Raw genomic sequence first — 23,569 nt, 5'->3', positions numbered from 1 at the left:
GCTCCGCGGCTCTATCACTTGCCAGAAGCGGCCGACGGAGGCCCCTCCCCCGCCGTCTATCCTCCCGAATATCGCCTCGGATTCACTTCTCCGCACGTCCTACCTTCCAGAAAGTGGTCGCTTTTCTGATGAGAGAGTTGTTGCTCTTCTTTTCTTCGATCTCCTGTTGAGTTTGTAGGTGTTCAGAATGGTTTGATCCTTATCCAGCTGAATTCCTGAGAGGAGACGAAATCCAGGTCTCCTACTCCTCCGCCATCTTGCTCCGCCCCTGGGCCTATTCTTATGTGCCAGATCCAAAGCTGAGCGTAACCTTTGAGTTACTTGAGTGGATTTTCCTCAAGAGGAGGCCCTATTAGCTCTGCCTTCTTAATCGTAGTGATTTCTTTCCTGGAGGAGATGTTCATGCACACATGTTCAGAAGTTCCATAGTTTGAACTGCTGGTTGGGGCTTTTCCTCTAGTCTGAAGCATTAGCTAAGAGATGAGAGAACACTAGACAGACCCTAAAATTTAAAGTGATCCCAGTGGTGCCATCCACTCAACAAATGGTTCCCGAGTAGGCACTGTCATATCTACAAATTGATCAGTGTTTTAGCTTTGTCATCCTATATTATCATGCTAGTTTCCATATTATTTCTACTTTTTTATATGCTTTTTATATTGTTTTTATTTCTGATAAGAAAGTTGAATACATTCTGCCACCTTACTGACATTCCTCCCTTAAGGAGCCACCATATTTATTGAGTCTCAAACACATCACTAATCTTTTATTTACTGAATGAATAGGGACCATCAATGCCCAGTGAACTCGAAACCAAGATCTTGGAAAAGGGCGAGATCCAGAAATGTGGTTAACTGGAGTTGCAGGAATTTTGCCTCTAAGAATCTAAGGCAAGTTCACAGGGATTCATGGAAGAAAGAAATTTGAAAGAACAGAACAACAACAACAACAACAAACAGACAAAAGATTCCCTTAATAATCATTTGAAATAGCTCGCATTAGAGAAGTTATGCAAATGTAGCATATGGGATATAAAGAAAAGGTCAAATCATCTTTTTTTTTTTATTGTGCTAATAGCACTTAACATGAGATCCATCTTCTTAAGAGAGTTCTAAGTGCACAATACAGGAGTGTTCACTCTAGGCCCTAGGCTCTACAGCGGATCTCTAGAATGACTCCTCCTGCACAACTGAAACTTCAGTTCCCATTTCATCCTCTCCTCAGCCTCTCACAACCACCCTTCCGCTCTTCACTTCTAAGAGTTTGACTACATCATCATCCATTTCCAGTCCACTTAAAAGTGAAGACATGGGATTGCTGTATCAGATACATCTAGCTATTGTTTCAGAGAGTCAACAACATGAACAACAGCAATTCACAAGTGAGACTGAATCAATTTCAAGCAAAGGTGAAAAATAAATGGACATATTTCAAGCCTGAAATTGTTTTTTAAAAATCTAATTGTATTCAATGAAAAAAACATTTTTGAGTGTTTGGGGGGAAAACGCTTGCTGAGATTTACTTTTTTGGAAGTCCTTTAAGCTAAAAGTTGTGTTCTCTGAGATCAAGGGCATGGGCTAGAACAGAGTCCAGCCTGCTTGCAGATCTGTGATACTATGGAGGAATAGTTTAGTGCCCACGCAGCATCTTGAACAGCTGTTTGACTCTTCAATCATAGGCCTGGGCTGCTTCCAACAACCACTGGGGAAGTCACTTCCTACTGACAATAATGTTGTTAAGTTCTGAGCTGACCTTGAGAAATCACTGGTGAACACTCAATCTATTCCCATGGTCACTTAGAGAACTAGGTCTTAGGTCATTGAACCTAAACCCTAAATTCTGGAAATTCCTTCTGAAGCAACAGTACCGATGAATGGATTATTAGGAGACCCTGTGACAAATTAATTTATATCCATTCTCAAGAGGCTCAGCCAAAATCTGAGATTGTCAAGTGTAAGTGGTGAATAATTGCTGAATCATACCACTTGTCTCTGTTTATCAATATAATCCCAAAGTGGAACTCTTGTTTTGCTCCATGTACACACCCTCATCCATGATCATTTCAAAGTCTTTCCCATCTCCATAAATGGTATCATCGCTCAAATCAGAGACTTCAGAGTCATCCTTGACTCTTCACTTTCCCTCACATTCCACATCCCATCTATCATAAGTTCTATCAGCTCTACCTTCAAAACAGATCTTGGGTCAAATAATTTTTCACAATGTCTATCATTTCCACGCTAGGCCAAGTCATCATCATCTCCTTCCTAAATGACTTCAACACCCTCCCAACTTTCTCCCTGCTTTCAGTTTTGCTCCTCCTACTGTCAATTGTCCATAGAACAGAGAGAGTCAATTTTAGGACACACAAAATTAGATCACACCATCCCTGCTTATGGTCCTCCAGGGGTGTCTTGTCATGCACAAAATAAAATCAACTCCAAACTGTGGCAGATAACACCAATTATTATCTGACCTTTGCCACTCTCTACAATGTATCATTAGCCCATCTAGTTATTCCTTGAGCACACCAAACCTGTTCTTGCATCTGGGTTTTTGCATTTGCTGCTCCCTCTACCTAAAATATTCTTCACTCAAGGTCTTTGTGTGGCTCACTCACTTAGACCTTTGCACAAATGAATACAACCTCCTTGGGTAGGCCACTACCTCTCATTCCTTCTCTATTCCTGTTTTGTTTATTTTCTCTTTATAGCACTGACTTGATAGGAGTTTATATGCTTATTTATTGGTTTACTTCATATTTCGCTCAGGAAAATCTGAAGGTCTGTGTGGGCAGAGTCTCATTTTGTTCACTTCTGTATCCTCAGCCCCAGCATAACGGCAGGCCCTCGATAAATAATCACTGAAAGAATCAATACATTCTAGGAATCTGAGTTATGGCAAAGATTTTCCTAAAATAATATTTGGGGAAAAGGAAGAACATAGAAAATGATCAGAGGGGTTCATCTGAAATTGAATGTGTAAAAGTGCCCTGTAATGGCAAAGTCCTATACAAATATTATTTGAAGAGTATTTTTCAAGATATCAATGTTTTGATGTGGTTAGAAATAAGACTTTGGTGGGGAAGTTAATTTGTAAATTATTCACATTTTATTTTATTATCCTCATTAAAGAAAAGTGGCAAATCCTAGATGGCTCTGTTCTCAAGTTTTGATGATATAGCTAGTTTTCAGAAGACTCCCTCAAATGCCTAGAAATGTAGTTCTAAAAATAATTTTAAAATCTTTTCTATTCAGCATTCCTAAATATGACTGCATAAAATATGAAATTTACACAGAAGTAGCTTACTCCATTAGGAATGAAGAATAGATCAAAAAGATGTCTATTTCCAAAGTAATATTCAGATTTCTAATTTTTTCTTGATTTAGCTGAATGTTTTGTTTTTAGGAAATTTGTTCTTTTTATTTAAATTGTGAAATTTATTAGTGAAAAGTTACTTTTGAGATGTTTAATTATCTTAACATCTGTAAGCTCCATAACCATGTTCTCCTCATCCCCACCTGATACTGTTAAATTTTATTATCTGGGTTTTTTCTTTATCAGTCTTTCTATGAGCTTGTTGCTTTTCTTAACCTCTTTAAAGAATAAACTTTTGGCTTTGTTGAGAAAAAAAAAAGGATGTCTATTTGTCTATTTCCTCCAACATAGTGAAGCAGACAGCACAGAGTAAATATAACTAACAGTGAATTTGTAGGCGAACCAAACTTGTTTAGAAACTCTAAGAAGCCAGGTCATCGAATGTTGGAATGAATTACCCTATCACAAACTTTTTTCTTGTTTTCCAGAGGTGCTAGGGAACAAGGCATTTCTTTTTTCTTTCTTTCTTTTTTTTTTTTTTTAACACAGAGCTGACTTGAATCTTAACATTCACAAATGGCACCCAAAGACATATTCTATTTCTGTGGAAAGAAAACACAGGGAACTCATCAAGCTGACACACATAGTAAAATGTACCCAAAGGAAGCCGGCCAGCATTGATAACAGAATTAGTGTAAATAAATGTATAATCAACAGCGTGATTCTAGGATAATTTTATTGAATTTCCAAACCTCTCCCTCACTTTGTGGTGACTTCTGAGGAAATCGAACATGCATAATATACGACCTGACAAATGAACAAGTAAACTACTTTATTCAAGCCTTTTCATTTGCCAACAGCCTCCACGCAATAATGGCTTTCTGTCCACTGTTTTAATAATGTATGTATTGATTACTTCCATCTCAATCTTAACCAGAAAATCTCAGGAAGCTTTGAAGGTGTCCTTAACAGTCTCAAGGGAAGGAATTACAGAGATTTTTAAATTGAAAGATGAAAGCCTAATGACAAACAATTTCATTAGTACAAATGCAAACAAAAAGTCATTACCTACAGTGTTCTTATAATCAAGACCTAATCTCCATTTGGATTTGGGGTCAGACGAAGGGAGTTAAATAAGCTCATGGTTTATTGCAGTTCTCCTTAGAAATTTCCCACTATGATTTGCTCCTTTAAAACTCTCTCTAGGTTAATCACAGAAGTAGACAAGTAATAAATATCACTTTAGTGACTGCTCAAGTAAAACAAAGGAAGTCAGTTTTAAAAATATATCTGGACCAGAATAATACACACTAATTGAAAATGAGTCAGTCTAGTGAGGCAAGTAATGAGGAACCGTAAAAGGCAGGATAATGTATTCCAAAGATATAAAAATTGGTCAGTTTGTATTTGCTAAGGCATATTTGAGCTTTAATTATTTATAACACTTCACCGCATATGGAGCATTATTTTATTAATTAGGCTTGAGAGCCATTCCACTTGGAGCTGTTATGTTGCCCAGCTGGTTTGGGGAACAAAGATCCACCCCCATGGGTGTGAAAATTGCTTGGGGAGTGAACCTGTAGTCCCTACCTGCCTGGGTGGACTGTTTTGGAATTTTACCTAAAAGAAAACCATACACCCCTCCATCACAGTGATTGAGAATAATGATTTTTTTTTGCTTTAAGAGTACAAGACGTAATGATATTTTGCTATAAAATGTTACCATTAATCTGCAATGATATCCAAAGAAAATATAAATTACCTCTTTTATAAACATCCTGATTTATAGAAAAGAAAAGTGAAAAATATTTTTCTATAGTTTCCACTTCTGACAGTCTAATGGGTTTTGATTCCCGCAAAAAACAACAACCAGGGACATTAATAATTTACAACAGACAGTGAGCAGGGGATTTGAAAAAAAAAAATGACACACCAAATACACGGGGAGTAAGTTTATGATAAAAAGTGACCCATCTTGATATTAAACATTCTATATCAACAGTATTTGAATCCAGAAACCCACAAAGTGCAAGACAATTTATAAACCTAGGAATGTGGCAATGTAAAACAAGTCTACAAATACAAAATCTGTCAAAGACTAGATCTTGACAGAGTTTTGCCCTGATTATATTTCCTTTCTCTCTTCCTACGGAAATTCAGAAGATCAGATAAAGAGACCCAGTTTCAAGGATTTTCCTTTGTTCTTCTTGCCAACAGGCACCAAGAGCATTACTAACTAGACAGGCATTCCACTGCAACTCTAAAAGAGCTACTGTATAAATGTGACAAAACTCTGAGTAAACAGGGTGCTAAATTGTTCTCTCATCAACACTTCGGAGTGATGATGTTCTCTGAGGGAGGAAGAGTGTTTTGTGACAAGAATTTTTCTTAAGGATGCAAAGAGAAGCTCGTGAAAACATTGGGCCAGACCACAAGTAAAAACAGTGGGCATCCTGAGGGTTGCTGGAGTGGTGGGGGGTGGGAGGGATGGGGTGGCTGGGTGATAGACATTGGGGAGGGTATGTGCTATGGTGAGCGCTGTGAATTGTGTAAGACTGTTGAATCACAGACCTGTACCTCTGAAACAAATAATACATTATATGTTAAAAAAAAAAAAAAAGAAAATAGCAGGAGGGGAAAAATGAAGGGGGGGAAATCGGAGGGGGAGATGAACCATGAGAGACTATGGACTCTGAGAAACAAACTGAGGGTTCTAGAGGGAGGGGGTGGGGGGATGGGTTAGCCTGGTGATGGGTATTAAAGAGGGCACATACTGAATGGAGCACTGGGTGTTATATGCAAACTATGAATCATGGAACACTACATCAAAAACTAATGATGTAATGTATGGTGATTAACTAACAATAAAAAAAACACCAAAAACCAAAAAACCAAAAAAAAAAACAAACAAAAAAACCAGTGGGCATCAAAATAGCTCTCCCTGGTACACACGGACACTGAGCTGGGAATCAACAGAAATATCCTGCGGTGAGGAAGGAACTTCCCTCTTTCTTCTTTCTTTCCCTGCCCTTGGTCTCAGTAAACTAGGGAAGAATGAACAAGGTTAAGATCAGATCACTGATTGATTTTCTGCCTTCCTCCTTCCCTTTCTTCCTTAATTCCTTTGTTTCTTTACCTATTTAGTGTCCACCCCATACTAGGCACCTTATAAAGTGCTGGGTATAAAAATGACAACCCTCTCCCCAAAAGAAGCCTTCTTGGAGCACATGGTTTAGCGAAGGTGATTGACATGAATCAAAGATTTACACATATACGTGATGACAAAGAATGTTAAGCTGCAGAAGGAAAAGTAGACTGTGTATAAGAGCATGTAGAGGAAGATAGGGTCAAATATGGACAGCAGGGAAAAGCTTCCTTGATGTCTGAGCCAAGATGTAAAAGACTATCAGATGTTAGCCAGGAAATTATGAAGGGGTGTATGTAGGTGGAAGGGGCTTCAGACAGAGGACCAGCATGTTCCAAGCACCAAATGAGAAGAACACAGAAAACTGCAGAAACCAAAAGAAGGAGGCATGGCTAGTGGCCAGAGGGCAAGAAGAAGAGTGGTGAGAAAAGAGAAGGTTGGGGCCCTTGCTGAGGAGTTTGGTCTTTTCTCTACAGAATGGAGAAGCCACTACAGAGTGCTAAGATAAGGACTGACGTAATTCAATGTATGTTTTTACATAAATTACTCTGGCTGAAATGTAGACGGCACTGTAGGGTGGCAAGAGTAGACACAGAAAGGTTAGGATAAATGGTCTTCTGTAACTATGGTGACAACTGCAGTAGACAGAGTCAGGAACTATTCTGGAGGCAAACTGACCCAGTGATGTATTGGGCTCATCAAGGGAAGGCTTGGTTTGTCATCCTGAAAAGGTGACTATACTGGTCTGCTCCATCGTTGTTTGGACAGGGGAGAGTATTTAGTTAGATCTTCCAAGCTTTGGGGTTTTGCAGATGGCAGCCACAAAAAGATAATAAAGCACAGGATCTTAGGGTCTTGGGAAAGAGTTATTAAAATGTTTTATGATTGAATCTAAGTTGGATTCGGAGGGAGGCGAAGATAGAGGAGCAGTGGAACTAACATATAGAACACAGAGTCAAAGAAGGGTAGTCAAAAGTCCTGAGAAGTCAAAGAAGGGTAACAAGTACATGGGTATCTGAACAAGCCCACTAGCCAAGTGGGGCTTAATTCATTTCAATCTGGTGCATGTGACCCGTAACTCTAGCATCACCATCTCCCGAAATCATGTTACCGGTCATGGGATTCCTGCATAAAAGGACTGAGAATAAGTCCTAACATTTTACCACTGCTAGCAAGTAACAAAAGCCAAAAACCAGGGATACTGAGGGACTATTTATGACAAGATGCTGGCTAATAGGGACTGTGAAAATTATTTGGACCGAATTCCTCATCTTCACAGCTGAAGAACAAAGTATCAATCACAATCTAACTTATGGAGGAATGTGACTAGTCTCTCCTGACTTCCAGTGCACTTGTTCAATGATTCATCTTTGGTTTCTAGAATTAGACTAAAATTACACCTTTTGTAGAAATTCTGTCTCATTTCTTTGTATCATATAATGCATTCTATTTAAAATGCCCTTCTGTCTCAATGAATGCTCTTCTACACATACACCAGAGTGTTTTGACTATTTATTCAAAGTTAGAACATTAAAAAAATGTCACTATTATATTCCACCTTACCACAGAGCTAATTTAATGTTCCGATTTTATGAAGGGGAATGGCTAAAGAAGAAACTGTCAGTTTCCTCGGCAATTTTTTTCAGAGACTCCTAGATCTTCCCTCATGTTCTCTTCCCTTTGAGTAATCTTCTATATCCTCTTCTCTGGAATAATATAAACCCTTGACTTCTCTTCAAGATGCCACCTTTGGCTGTGTCTCCACAGAGATCTTTCTTTAAGTGTTGAACATATAAAAGTGTTACCGTTTTATCAAACTTTTGTAGTTTGTTAGTCATTTCCTTGGTTTGCTATTGATTTCTGTTCTTGTGCCTTTTATTCTCATTTCAAAAACACTTATCAGTATCCAATGTATGCCAGACACTTTGCTAGGTACTAGGGTCTTGGAGGTGAGCAAGACCAAATCTCTGACTTCCCCACTCAGAGCCTAATAGAGAAAACAGAAATATAAGAAAGAGCGAGCGAGAGAGAGAGCGAGACACACAATTGATCACTGTTAGAGGATGCTAGTGAACAACTTGTTATCTGAAGGCTGGGCAAGTATCCTGCCTATCATATACGAACTGTATACTTGGCCCCCAAATAGGGGATGAATGACTTTTTTTTTTTTTTTTCTCACAGAAGTACTCTGGCTAATAAATGGAGACGAAATGATAGAAATAGGCAATGATCACATTGCAACCCCTAGTCATTGATCATGAACAGCTGCCAAAATCACACATGCAAAAGAGAAAACAAGACATGATACACCTCCTGATAATGGAAGAATACACAACCATCTATGAAGCAGTCTTACCAAAAAAGTCAAACCCAAATATGATCACACCTGTTGAACTGTACTGTTCAATATGGCAGCCAGGAGGCACATTGTACTACCGTGTGCTTGAAATGTGGCCAGTCTGAATTGAGCTGCGCTGTAACCGTACCTTTTTACAGCGTCTGTTGAAATGACAATATATATTATGGTCCGATAGTTCCCTAAGATGTAATCATTAGAGCAAACTGGATGAAACATATAGGGAAACTATACGATTTTTGCAACTCACTGTGCCTCTGTAATTATTTTAAAATAAAAGTCTTTACAAAACGTATTTAAGAGACAAATTAACCAAATGCAACATGAGAACCTTATTTCAATTCTTAAACAAAAAAAATGTTAAAACATTTAAGACATGTATGTTAAAAGTGTTGAGATATTAGTTAGAATAAAATTATTGACATTTAAAAAGCGCTATAGTAACCATGTGGTCACTTTGAAAAAGTGGATCTTTATCTTTTGAGATACTTTCTCAATTATTTGTGAATTAAATGATCCATGCCTGATATTTATTTCAAAATAATAGAGGACCGGTAGAGGTCTAGGAGAAGTAAGATTGGCCATGAGCTGGTAATTGTTGAAGTCTTGATGGGTACATGGCTGTTTACTATAGGATTCTGTCCGATTTGGTGTATGTTTTATATTTACCATAATAAAATGTCTTTAAAAATCATTAAAAGAGAAGGGTGACTTCTTAGAGGATATTATTAATGCGGATGCTTTTGACATTTAAAATAACAATGGCTTGGGGGCACCTGGGTGGCTCAGTCATTAAGCATCTGCCTTCAGCTCCGGTCATGATCTCAGGGTCCTGGGATGGAGCCCCGCATCGGGCTCCCGGCTCAGCGGGGAGCCTGCTTCTCCCTCTCCCACTCCCCCTGCTTATGTTCACTCTCTTGCTGTCTCTCTGTCAAATAAATAAGTAAATAAATCTTAAAAAAAATAAAATAACAATGGCTTGGATTATTTATATATGACCCCTGGACTAGTAGAGTGAAGATTTCTAGTCAACCTAATTTCAATCAAAACACATTTCAAAACCGTCACTAAAAAATTTGCTCTGTGCAAGGCACTAGTCGTAAAAATGTCCTACCCTGTGCACATCATTCTGCTTCTGAACTGCTGGAAAGTCGCCTCCGATGGGTGCTTGCCGGCTTAACTCATCATCTTTCAGCTGGAGCCATACCAGAAGTTCCTGAAGAGAAAGGTGCAGACGCTTCCACTGGTCAGAACTGGCTTCCAAATGAGACCTGAAAAGCAGCACGAGCAAACTAGGTCAAAATATCTAGAAGGGTGATTAATGAGTCTATCAGTCCCACTGAAGGTATGTTGGTTTGGTTCGTTCCACAGTAGACAGACCTATCGTGAACCGTTTAGCAGTCCTTGGTAAAACTGTAGCTGTCTGCTCTTGCGAGCCATATAATGGGGGCGGGGGCGTTTTGATGGCAGTTTTGAGGGTAGACAGTGTTTAGCCATATGTGTGTTTCCTCATGCAGAATTGTGCGACTTTTGGCATGAAACATACACTGGAATGGATTGCTTTTCCACAGTGTTGCAGTCAATGATTCTTAATGTTTCTGGTAGAAAAAAATGGCTCCCGGTGACTAATATAAACCACTCAGTTTTCAAGTGACTCATGCTAGTACTGGAATTCTTCCTGCTTTGAGAAATGGAGAGGTCTCCCCCCACATTTTGACTTTTCCATTTCTGCACTCTGGGCAGCCTCTTCCATTGACTCCTTCCATCTGGCATCTGTTCCTTTCTGCTCTTCTTCCCATATGCTTCTCCTTTTCCTCCACCCTTCTTTATTCGTGTGCACCTGGGATTTGTTTTCACCGAGTCCCAACATTTTCCGCTTTGTTCCCTTTGTGTAAAATGCACCAAGACAACAACTCACGTGGAAAAGTAAAATCAGACATTTGCCTGAAAGCTTCCCCCAAACATGAATAATTTAGGCAGGAGAATGAGTGCTTCACCATCAAGTGTATTTAGAACATGTTAATCCATAGAAGCCATTTAAGAATATACAAATGAATGATCTGTGCTATAAAATCCACATTTCACTTGAGGATGAGAAGCTAAATGAGCCAAATAAGTCATCATCCGGAAAACAAAGAAGAAACGTGGAATGTTAGCAAAGCTCTATCCTCAGGTAAATCAAGAATTATGCTGCATTACTTATATATTATCAGCAATTACTAATTAATTCATAAAACTTAATGCTGCCTAGAACATAAATATAATATAGTCTCTAGTGCTGCGAAGATTGAAGTGCAAAGCACCCAGGTAGAACAACATTTCCCTTTGCTGTTGGGTAACTTAGCCTGACATTTCAAATACGATTCTCCTGCTGGTCTTAGTCAAACAGAATCACCAAATAGTGCCTATGCGCTGGAATTAAATTGTTCCAAACTTTCCGAGGGATCGTTTTCTTTCTGAAGGATGATACTTCCAAGTCTTTAAAATGTGCAAATATGATGACCCATAAGCTTAAATTCAAAAAATTCATATTAAGGAAGTAACTGGAAAATCATACAAAGATGTACGTAGAAAAATGTTATTTATAGCATCACTTATGATTGACACAAAGTAAAAACAACTTAAATATGCCATACTAGGGAATCAGTTACATATATAATGGTGAATTCATACAATGCAATGTTCAAATCCCATGAATCCTACGCACTGTTCAATGTGATGGCATCAGCAAATATTTAGGGATATGGAAGAGATCACCCTGTCAGTTGCTAAGTGAAAAAACAGGTTCCAAAAATGTCTACAGTCTATTTTTCTAAAATGGTCATGTATGTGTATTTGTGTGCACACACTTGACTCTGTACAAAAAAATTCTGAAATGACAACTAGTGTAGCCCTCACAGGCAGATTTAGAGCTGATTTATTCCTTCGGCTTTCTATTCCAAATTGTCAGAACTGTCTTTCTATTATGAGCAATACAAACGTTATGTCCAAAAAAATGGAAGTCATTTCCATCAGAGGAATTAAACTGTTCAAGACCCTACAGGCATTATTATCTAATAAAGGAATCCAGAAATACCATAAATACCACAAATTCAATATAAGAGCACAGACTGCATAGAGCGTAGAGGTCCTCCTTGGCTGCTTCTGTTTCCTCTCTCTTTCACTTATCGCTCTTTCATGATAAGCCCCAGTGAGAATTCCCTATGCAAGATGTTAGCTGTTTAATGGCACGTAATGCCTACTGGTTACAGGGATTCCCTGGGGTGTCTGAAATTTGCAGCATGGCCCCCTCGAGGGTGAGTGAGGATGTCAAGCGGGGTGTGTGGGAAGGTAGGCAGAGAGGCACAGTCCAGATGTGGATAAGCAGCGCATGGGAGAAGAGGCTCAGGTTAAATAAAGAACCTTTGAGCACTGCTACGTCCCCATGAGGCCTTGGGAGTAGAGAGAGCAAAAGGTAAGGAAGAATGTAGAGATGCCTAATGCTTGGCCTCCCTCTCTCTGGTGGAGGAAACAAAATAGCCCTGTGGTGGAGAGGTCTGGAGGAGGATAAAGATGCAGAAAGGCAGGCTGCCCACGGTGAGGCATCCAGCTGCAGCTTCGCTCACACAGGGCACTGCTACAACCCTGGCTCTAGATCAAATGGGGTTGACGAATCATTACCGGGTCAATGAAACCCTTTGTGTCCCCAAGAGGAAAACATGGCTCTGAGACCCAGGGATTTCAGTTCTAAAGGAGCTAAGAGCAACTTCAGGGCAGGAGACAGGGAGATTGTTAAGAGCCAGGGAGGCAGGACAGTCCAGAGAGTTAATAGAAGAGCAGAAGAAGGACCCGGGACCTCAGGTGACAAAAGGCTCTCACGAACCTAGAGTATGGAGTTAGGCAACATTTAGGAATGTTTGATCACCTTAACTCCATATCAAATGACTGTTTCTTTTCCTTGCTAACGCATGAGAGTGGTGACAAGAATGGAAGCAAAAGGCTCACAAAGGACAAGGGATACTGGGTAAGGGTGGGAGAGGAAAAAGGCAGCCAGATAATGGCTTCTGACTGAAATCCACACTTACAAAGATATGCAATCTGAAGCCCTGGTTCTCAAACTTCAGGGGGCATAAGAACCCTGCGAATGGCTTGTGTTAGGTACAGACTCCCAGGTTCTGCCTCCAGGCTTCCTGTACTTTTAACAAGAACCCTCACAACTCAGCAGGGGAACTCCAGGACCGTTCTTTAAGAAAGAATTTCTTGAAGTATTTCCTGTATGCCCTAAACATCACTGGTCGGTCTCCACAGAGCAAAGGTGGCATTTGTCAAGGACATGATTTTGAAGGTGATCTAAATGTAATAAAACACCAAGAGCTCAGAAAACATTTTCCTTGACTACACTAAGCTTGTGAAGTGTCTTCAAGACACATTTCTAATGCAATTGTTGGAAGGAGCTGCCCTATTTTGATTTTCAAGATCTTATACCAAATATTTCTAAATGATTAACCTATGTTTGTGTTGGGAATGTCTCCCGGGAAAATGTTTCTTTCTATTTGTAATGACTCTTTCATTTTTCCCCCTCCTGGTTTTATCATAGGCCCTTAGGACTGGAAGAAATCTCATGAGATTTTTGTTCAACCCTCTTGTTTTGCATATGTGGGAGCTGGGATGCAAACGTTTAAATACAGGGCCGAGACACATAACTTGAGCTGTCCTATTTAGTTAGACATGGGAAATGGAAGCTGCAGACTTTCCTTATGTGAGGAAATCCCCAACCTTCATGGTTTTCAGCAAATGCTTTGGATCCCTGAGCAAAAAGCCTTCCTACCGATTGGCAAATAAACTCTATTTACCCCTACCTGCTCAATGGAAAATAGACGCGGAGGTTTGAAGGGGCATACTTAGTTCCTATCCATTTTCTATTAATCTTTATTAATAAAGAAAAGAGCTGAGGGGCTACTAGCTTTTAACAAGGCAAGTGTTGATCTTTAATAAGCAGATAATGTTTACAATTTGTAAGGCTGAGGTAAAACGCAGAACCCCTAGGTGTGTCGGGATACAATGCTTGTCTTTAAGGAACTCTTCAGTGTCAGGGTGCTAAGAATTATAGGGGCTGCTGAAGTGATTATTAGTTCTCTAGACACAGATATTTCAAGTATGATTGGGTTGATGCCTAGTTTGAAATCCTTAATAAAACTTTACTCTGAAAGGCATGTATTCTTAAAGCAAAATGTGTTACATTGAATTCCTTTTTCACTGACTCCTTTTATAAAACTAATGATGCCCTCCTGTGTATCTTGCGTACCCTTGTATAATAAGATAGCACTTAAGCATATAGAAAGAGAAGGTAAGAATGCAGAAGTAATAAGGAATCATAGACATAAAATGGGAGCTTTGGGGGCTTTAAATAAAGAGAGGGAATTAAACTCAAAGAGAAGTAAGCTTTTTTTTTTTGTCCAGCTGGGCCATGAACTCCAACTTTCAAACATAATTAACATTCCAAGAGTAAGAGAAAGGAGGTCAGAAATAGTCAATGTCTAAGTTGCATTTTTTCTTCCTCAAAAGTAGAAAGACTGTGCCTCCTTTTGCTCTTTGTTTATTCCCCATCATAGAAAAACCTCTAAGCTATTCTAACTTCTTTTTTTAAATTTTATTTTATTACGTTAATCACCATACATTACATCATTAGTTTTTGATGTAGTGATCCATGATTCATTGTTTGCGTATAACACCCAGTGCTCCATTCAGTATGTGCCCTCCTTAATACCCATCACCAGACTAACCCAACCGCCACCTCCTCCCCTCTAGAACCCTCAGTTTGTTTCTCAGAGTCCATAGTCTTTCATGGTTTGTCTCCCCCTCTGATTCCCCCCCCCCATTTTTCCCTTCCTACTAGCTATTCTAAGTTCTAATACTGATTACTCTCTAAGAGTTTTATTGCTGTTGTGGACTATATCATGTTGGTATTCTTGACTCTCAAATTAGCATTCAGAATTCCATAAAAGTGAGTATTGGCATATAACATTTACAAGTTTTTCTCCCAAGTATAAAAACCTCACAGAATGTAAATTTTGCTGAAATTATGTTGACAACACATGTGCTTCTCATAGTTAATAGTATATACAATAATCTGGAAAATATAATCTGGTGACAGATTGAATTGAAATCTGCATACATATTTCTTATGGAAAAAATTCACTAGGCTGATTCCCAAATTATTAATATTTTCAAAATTAAAATGCAAGATTGTGGAAATGGAATATTTTAGAATGAGAAACACTTTCTTTGATCGCAATTCTGATGTTGGATAATGTCATCAATAACTCTGTGTGTGTGTGTGTGTGTGTGTGAATGTGCACATGCATGTATGTATGCATGCAAGTAAAAATTTTTTACTTTATTTTTCTCCCACCTAAAACAATTAGTGTTTTGTTCGGTGGCACTCAACTCTCACTGAGTATTTACTTCTCCTTCTACCTCTTCGACACAATGCGATGTGATAATGCATATGGAACAGATGGCATATACTTTCCTTGAACTAAATTATGAGATGGTACTATACAATTTCAATTAAAGGATTCTTTTCTCTCCAAGACATCTTATTTACTTTTTCTTACACCATATCTTTGAACTTAATCAGTGCCATTCCAGTATCAGGAAACCAATGTAGAAAATTTCAATAATTTGCCTAGATTCATAAAAAGTAACTGCAGAATTAAAAACAATAGGTTGGTAGACTTGCTAGGGAAATTGAAGAGACCGCCTGTGTCTCTGGTCAAATCTCATCATTTCAGTCAGGGAGAATATTGTAGTCTGAAGCAGTTAAGTGATGTGCTCAAGATCCTATGCTAGGCAGTTAATAACAGAGTCAGAAGAGAAAGTAGGTCGCCCAAATACTGGTCCAGGACTCCTTCTACTCTACCTCACTGACTCATTTAGAGCTTGGATAGATTAGCCAGACAGAAAGTCAATAAGGAAACGGTGGCTTTAAATGACACATTAGACCAGATGGCCTTAAAAGATACATACAGAACATTCTACCCCAAAACAGCAGAATACACATTCTTTTCAAGTGCACATGGAACACTCTCCAGGACAGATCATGTGATAACCCACAAAACAAGTTTCAAAAAATTTCAGAAGACTGAAATCGTATCAAACATTTTTTCTGACCACAACAGGATGAAACTAGAAATCAATCACAAGAAAACAACTGCAAGAAACACAAACATGTGCAGGCTAAGCAACGTGCTACTAAACAACCAATAGGTCTATGAAAAAGTCAAAGAGGAAGCCAAGAAATACCTGAAGGCAAATGAAAATGAAAACACAGTGGTCCAAGACCCTTGGGATGCAGCGAAAGCAGTTCTAAGAGGGAAGTTTATAGCGATACAGGCCTACCTCAAGCAGCATGAACAAGCTCAAATAAATAATTTAATCTTACTCCTAAAGGAAGTAGAAGAACAAAGCCCAAAGTCAGTAGAAGGTAGGAAATAATAAAGATCAGAGCAGAAATAAATGAAATAAGAGACTTAAAAATAATACAAAATATCAATGAGACTAAGAGCTGGTTTTTTGAAAGGATAAACAAAATATACAAACCTTGAGTCAGACTCATCAAGCACGAAAAGAAGGAGGAGTCACTATTTACCTGGCTGGAGAGATACCATGATCACAAAAAAAGGAGGACTTGAATAAAATCAGAAATAGAAGAGGAGCTACTATGGACATCACAGAAATACAAAGGATTGATTATAAAAGATTACAAATTATATGCCAACAAATGGGACAACCTAGAAGAAACAAATGAATTCCTAGAAACATACAGTCCTCTGAGACTGAATCAAGAAGAAATAGAAAATGTGAACAGACTGATTCCTAGCAATGAAACTGAATCGGTCATCAAAAAACTCCCAACAGACAAAAGTCCAGGACCAGACACAGGTGATTCCTACCAAATATTTAGAGAAGGGTTAATACCTATCCTTCTCAAAGTATTCCCCCGAAACAGTAGAGCTTGGAGTTTTTTATTTATCTAATTTAGCTGGAGGCAGCAAGCACAGCCCTCTGAAACAACTCATGAATACTTAAAGGAACGTGCCATCCAGTGTAAATGAGAATAGTACAGGGAAGATCTCAAAGTGAAGGAACAGTCAGAGAGGAAAAGATTCAGTGTGGGATTTGGGTGAAAAGGTGAAGGATGAGAGGAGGGATGGAGTTCCAAGTGTGAGGACCAGCAAATGTACATACTCACACAGGCGAGTGAGAAAACCGGTGGAGAGCAGCAATGGGGTTAAAAAGCAGAATCTCCTCGGCTCAGAGAATCCATGCTGGGGAACGACTAGATTGCTGCTCGGCGAGGGAGGAACTGGGAGGCAGAGGAAGAACAGGAAAGAGAAGGGATTATCAGGGTCTTATCAGGTGGAGAGTAGAGGGGCCACTAGATTCTGATAACTACACATCAATTTCATAAGAGCAATGATTTTTCTCTTGCCTGTTTTGTTCAGTTGTATCCTCAGTGCCTAGAAGAGTGCCAAGTACACAGTAAAGACTCAGTAAATATTTGTGGAATGAAAAGAATAAATGAACGAATGAGTAAAATATGGTCACCGACAAGACTGAAGTTCTTGAGCAAGGGAATAATGAGCTAGAAATGTCCAAGGAAGAATAGTTTTGTAACTGTGTTATGGATGATATCAATGCATAAAGGAACATAGACAAATCTATCAATATAAAACGACATGATGGAGACTTAGGTAAGAATCATAATCACAGGCCGAGAAAAGACATAGGGCAGAAGGAAAATAAATGGAGGGAAAGGGACATAATATGGACTTGGAACTGGAAGCACAAGGATACCTCTTATGAGCCAACAGAATGCAAAGGGATACTTCAAAATCATTTGGATTCCAAACAGGTGATGGGGATTAAGGAGGGCACTTGTCCTGATGAGCGCCGGGTGATGGATGGAAGTGTTGAATCACTAAATGTTACACCTGAAACTAATATTACACTGTCCCATTAACTACCTGGAATTTCAATAAAAACTTAAAAAAATGGACACCTGTGTAATTAAGTACTGATGTTTCTATACTTTGAAGTAGAAAAATGGCTTCAGAATCCCTTTTAAGACAACAAACCAACTGGCATCCTTTGTAGGATGATGTGTAATAGCCTGGGCAAACACAGGGCTGTTTCTCTGGGCTATCTTTGCAACTAGTTTTTGGTTGTGGTGACTTTTCACCATAAAATAAGGCTGATGGAGGAACTGACCAGACTCACAGAGCCAGCTTCTAAGCGTCATGAATGGTTCTGTGTCTAACGCTTCCGGGGTCCGGCTCTCCTGCCTCATCACCATCACAAATCGCTGCCTGTACTGGGCTGCTTTCAGCTGAAGCCTGCCATTCAGTCCAGACTGACAGATATCCTTATTTCAACAACGTGTCAGGAAAGAGACTGAAGCACTCTGACGTGAAGAATTATTTCTTTGTTTTGTTTTGTTTTTTTGGTAAGTGAGTGCTTATAACACAAAGGGTATTATGAGAGAGATCTAGCTAGAAGCTGAAACTGTTGATCGGAATATTTAAATCCCGGAATTTGCAGCACCTTAGATAAGCCAAGGTAACTGTTTTCTACTTGATTAACGACAGCAAGAATTAAACTGCAGGGGCTAGCATATGGGAAACTGCTGAGAAGGAAGAGCCCATATTTTGGCTGACACGCTGTTTGCCGCTTTCGATTCTCCTTTCATTTCATCAAGTTCACATGAAGGAGAGGAAAGGCACTGAGTGATGTGCAGAACAGTTAGAGCACCTTTCTTTTTTCTTCCCTGCAAAAAAGAATAACTTTCTTCTCTTTTACTTTATCCGCCAATATCTTTCCCATTTCACACGTCTCATTCCTTTTTAACGACAGAGGTTATGAAAGTGGCCTTTTGTCATTATGCATACTGACCTCTCTTCGAGTTTAAGCCATGGGAAGCGAATGGAGTCTCGCTGCCTTTGAAAATGCCACTGCCCATTGTTGTCCCCAACGCATCCTCAACACATTGGTACAAATGTCATGGACCAAACACGGAGATAAAAATGAGCGTCTTGGAAGCTGGGGTGCAAACTTGAGAGGAAAACCTTATAGGTAAAAAAAAAAAATCCTTTCCTACTCTTAGAAATATCTGTCTCTCTGCCATCCTTTCACTTAGTATGTATTTATATGTCAAAGTTAGGTGAGTCTTACCTTTTCCTTTCTGCTTTATACTCTACAGGATAATATGATGGTTAAAAGCCCAGACCCTGGAGCCGGACTCCCTGTATTCAATCTCGAATCTGCCACTTACTAACTAAATGACCTTAGGAAAATTATTTAGCCCCTCTGTACCTCACTTTCTTTAAATATAAAGACAGAATAATAACAGAGCCTATCATGTAGGGCTGCTGAGAGCATGAAATGGGTCAAGAAATATAAAGTGCCCAGGGCATGTAAGGATATGTGATATGCTGTGCGTTAGTTGCTATCATTCTTATTATTTCACATTAAGTACAGGTTTTTACAAGAGTGCTTTTGAATTACAAAATTTCAGTGACATTTTCCCTCATTACTGAAGTAAATATGCTGTATGTCAAAAGTCTGGCCAATTTAGAAGAACTGTAAAGAAGAAAAAGAAATCTCCATTCTGTAATCTTATGACCTAAAGGTAGTACCTCCTCCCAGGGTTTAGCACGCTCCCTCATAACCACTGCGATGCCCATTCGCCCTCTTCTACCACCCTCCACTCTGACCTCTCTTCTAGACACAAAGGAAAGCACAACACATTTTTATAAAGACATGTGAATTAGGACAAGCAACTGATCAGAAAGCAGGAGACCTGACTTCCACTCCCTGTACTTCCCATGTCATTTACGTGACACCGGGCATTTCACTTAACCATCCCTGCTCTTTGCCCCTCCACTGAACCATCTCGCAAGGGGTACAGCAAGAGCTTCACTCTGTGCTCCTTACAACAATGCTGAGCTGCATCCATTAGCTTCTCAGGAGAAAGGTGATACAAAGAAAGGGGCAACGATACAAGAGAGGAGAGTAGAGAACAACAGAACACTTAGTCTCCAGAGGACACCCTGACAAAACTGAGAGGGAGCTAAAGACCAGAAGTTTCTATAATCTCTCCCTAGCGGCAGGCGCTATGGAGAGGTCTCCTCGAAAGTGTTAATTACAAGGTGTTAGGGTATTTAAGGAATGTCCTCTGTTATGCATTTAGAGTAATGCCAAAGAAAGAATTCCATGATAAACATACGTTAATTTTATCACTTTTTGTATAATCCTGTGGTAAGCCAAGAGAGAACTCTATCAAATTAGGATAGCTGTGTTCCTCATTTAAATTCACTCTAATGTCTTAATATGCATCTCTCCCATGGTTATAAAACATCGCCATTTTAATCTAATCTGAACCCTCAAGTATCATCTCCATACCAAGCAAATGAATGATTCATTTATTCAAAATAAAATGAATCATTCCCAAATTGGGTGATTTACATAAACATATGAGATATTAGCCACTCGAGCTAGGAAAGGGAAGGAACTCTTCCCATTTTAATTCATTTCTGGCTTTTTTGCCCCCGATCTTTTCCTACCTAATGTTGAGAGACTTTTTCCGAAGCTCACTCCACTTGAAGTTCATGTTGTCCAAACGTCTTTGCAACAGGGCTGCGTCATCAGAACCTTCCAGGGATCTCAGGACTTTTTGGCCATTTTCATCCAGGTTGTGATACATATCTGTGTGAGCTTCAATTTCTCCTTGGAGGTCCTATGAGACAGCAGGAAGAAGAACACGGGCGGATTTACCAAACAAGAGAGACTGGCTAGCTGTGAGTCTGGATAAGTGTAAAAAATAAACTGCTCGTTCAAAAGACATTTCAATTGGGCCAACTAACAAGAAGATGCACCTCCAACTCACTCTTCTTGGGGCATTATCTCTTCATGTTATTACGTAGATTGGCAGTGGACATCTTATTAGGTCTAATAACTTTGTTCCTTTAGAATATGAATTGGAACATGATGCATCTGCAACTTTACAAATTTTGTAAGTTACATGGACTGATCCACAGATGAAAGATGATATTTTCTGGAAGTGATATGAAATAAAATTCCATGATGAAGTACACCCCAGGGCCAATAATTTCATTACACTATGGGTTAAGTCATATTTTCCATGCACCTAAGTAATCTGTAGAGTTGATTCGGACCATAAAAGCATGGAGAGACCAATAAACAAGGTTGTGCTCAGTCCACAGCTCCAGCACACTAATGGGATTCTATCGTAGGAGAGCATCTTCTTGACAATACACATTAAGTTCACCTTGGCATCATAGCATCACACATTTATTACAGCATCATACACTTATTAGTAAGATTTCGCATTTAAAATACCGTAGTATTTTTAGGCTTGACAGGTAGAAAGTGCACAGGACCTTGATAAGAGTTATGATAAGCGATTACACATTCAACCTCATTTGTATATACACAGATCAAGAAAATTATCACAGTAGAAGAATCTGACCTTTACATGGTATGTCTTCCTGTGTAACATTTTCAGCTTGAACCGGGGACTACAGCACTGATCCTGTTGCATAGCAATCCTGAGAAAAACCAGCGACTGCAAGAGCCCTGCTTTAAAATGCCAACTTTGCTTACATTCTGTTGACAGAATAAATTTCAGAGCACAGTCCTCACCAGTCAATAATAATAAACAGCCACTTTGTACTCCTCACTAAACGGTGGCCGGGCCCGTGGGTGTGGGAGGGACCTCAAAGAGAGGGGGCCTGGAATATGCAACTGACAGTTTATATTAAACAGCCAACTTTTCTTATCATTTTGCCATTATAAGCCAGAGACATTATAAATTCATTTTATATATGTGTTTCCCTCCTTGTTCCCAACAGAACAGTCAAAGCCAAAGGAACATTCCTTAGAGAGCTGCCGGGGACCAGAATTCCTTTCTGCCTACACAATGAATGGAGGCTTTGTACATTATCTGACTTGCTTTTGGAGATGTGTATGCTTCTGTTCAACAAGTTGAAAAATTCATTCTGAAGCTCTGAACAATTGGATTGATTTGTGTAACTAGGAACTCTTTTTTTCCCGCTACCTCTTTCTGAAATGGAATTAAATTACTCTTCTGAGGTAAGGGGGCAGCGGCAGTAACATGTTAGCAGTTCTGAAGAACTGGCCTGCAATTTCAGTCACTGACTCTTAGACTCGGAATGTCGCCCAAGTCAGGTAGATGAATGATGAATGTCTCCTGTCGCTCTTTTTGGCAGCCAAAGTATCACGGATAGACCCTAAAGAGAACTCCGTCCCATTCTCTGTGATGGGAAGTCATGAGGGAGAATATGGATCGAAGGACATCCAACGTTGAAAGAAGCGAAATACTCCAACAGACCAAGCAGCTTCTATCTCTATCCTGTCACAAACAGGCTCCTTCTGGAAGGAAATAGCCTGATTTTGAAACTAGCTCATGTGGTGGAAAACTGGTTTTGGCCTTCTTGCAGAACAGAGTCTGATCAAACAAACATACGTCTCTTCTATGTGCGTGTACCTACATGGCAAAACCTGCCCTCCTGAATTTGCCACTTCTTCAGGAAAAGAGAAAAGTGAGGTTAATTTATCTAAATAAATCAGGACTCCAAAGCAAACAGATCCAAGTTAGCCACATAATTCCCACACTTTTCTCTTTTTACTTTACTTTTCTTCTTTGTTATACTTGATTGAAAACTTTGCCTCAGAGGACACACTTAGATTGAAACCAAACCTGTAGTTGTACAAGAAAATAAGATATATTCTGACTAATTCCACCAGCTTTATTCATTAACATGCATATAAATGAGAGTTAACTTGAATTTTTATATCCTGCATTGAGCTCAATCAATAGTTCCTCAAGATCATGTATATCATGAAATCATCAACACCTTCTTGAAAAAATGAGAGGTCTTCCCAAGCATAGTTAGGAAGTTGATTCATTAATTTGCTACTTTTCATCTTTGCAATTTCCATTATATCACACAGAAACATCTTTGTTGTATCATCAACAAAGAAATAAACGTAAAATTGATAAACCAGTATTTATTGAGCACTATTTGTCTAGTCTCAGTACTGGGGGAAGATGAGAAGCACGCAAGAGACAGCTCTGTCTTTACGTTTCCTAAAATCTAGTGTGTGCTTTTTATTTAACTTATTCATATTACCAACTAAATATTGATGAGAATTTCCTGCCACACCTCATAGATGTTGAGATAAAAACTCCCACCTGCCCCCTTGGAAGTTCAGAGTGGCTGAAGTCAAGTGTTGGCATTGGCAGTAAGGTAACTCATAGCTCGGTACTCCTTCTCTGGGTCATGGTGCTGGGTGATGGCAACAAATGACACATGAATGGTAAAAGGTACCAAACACAAATGTAGATCTTTATTCTTTGTCCTGGCACCATGAAGTACATGTTTTCTCTGTTTTTCATATGAGAGCACTGAGGTGGAGAGATGTTTAACTGACTCGCCTAAAGTCACCTATCTTGTAAGCATTAGAATTCGAGTTCTTTTGACTCTAGAAGATCTTGGGCTGTTCCCACTACCCCATTTGCTGTGAGCACTGGTTGTAAGAGACAGTAGTTGCTGAAGCTGAACAAGGCTACTCCTGACAAGGAGGGGGGGGACTACTATTGAGGGGAAAGCACCGGAAAGTTGGCATTACTGATTTTGATCAGAAACTGACCCACACGGATTGATTTA

General features: G+C 39.3%; 1 protein-coding gene across 1 annotated transcript in view; it reads right to left on the bottom strand.

Moving 5' to 3' along the window:
- DMD (dystrophin) overlaps positions 1-23,569 on the bottom strand; it is a 1,845,074-nt gene that overhangs the window by 341,685 nt on the left and 1,479,820 nt on the right. Inside the window, exons 50-51 of the mRNA XM_081807964.1 lie at positions 20,423-20,595; positions 9,934-10,090 (exon numbers count right to left, since the gene is read on the bottom strand). Of these exons, the coding sequence (XP_081664090.1) occupies positions 9,934-10,090; positions 20,423-20,595 (330 nt within the window). The remainder of the gene's footprint in view (positions 1-9,933; positions 10,091-20,422; positions 20,596-23,569) is intronic.

The sequence above is a fragment of the Leptonychotes weddellii genome, chromosome X, assembly GCF_054177405.1.
Source record: "Leptonychotes weddellii isolate Sample4059 chromosome X, ASM5417740v2, whole genome shotgun sequence".
NCBI classification, from domain to species: Eukaryota; Metazoa; Chordata; class Mammalia; order Carnivora; family Phocidae; genus Leptonychotes; species Leptonychotes weddellii.
The sequence above is the reverse complement of the archived record's forward strand: the minus strand, read 5'-3'. Positions and strand labels throughout refer to the sequence as shown.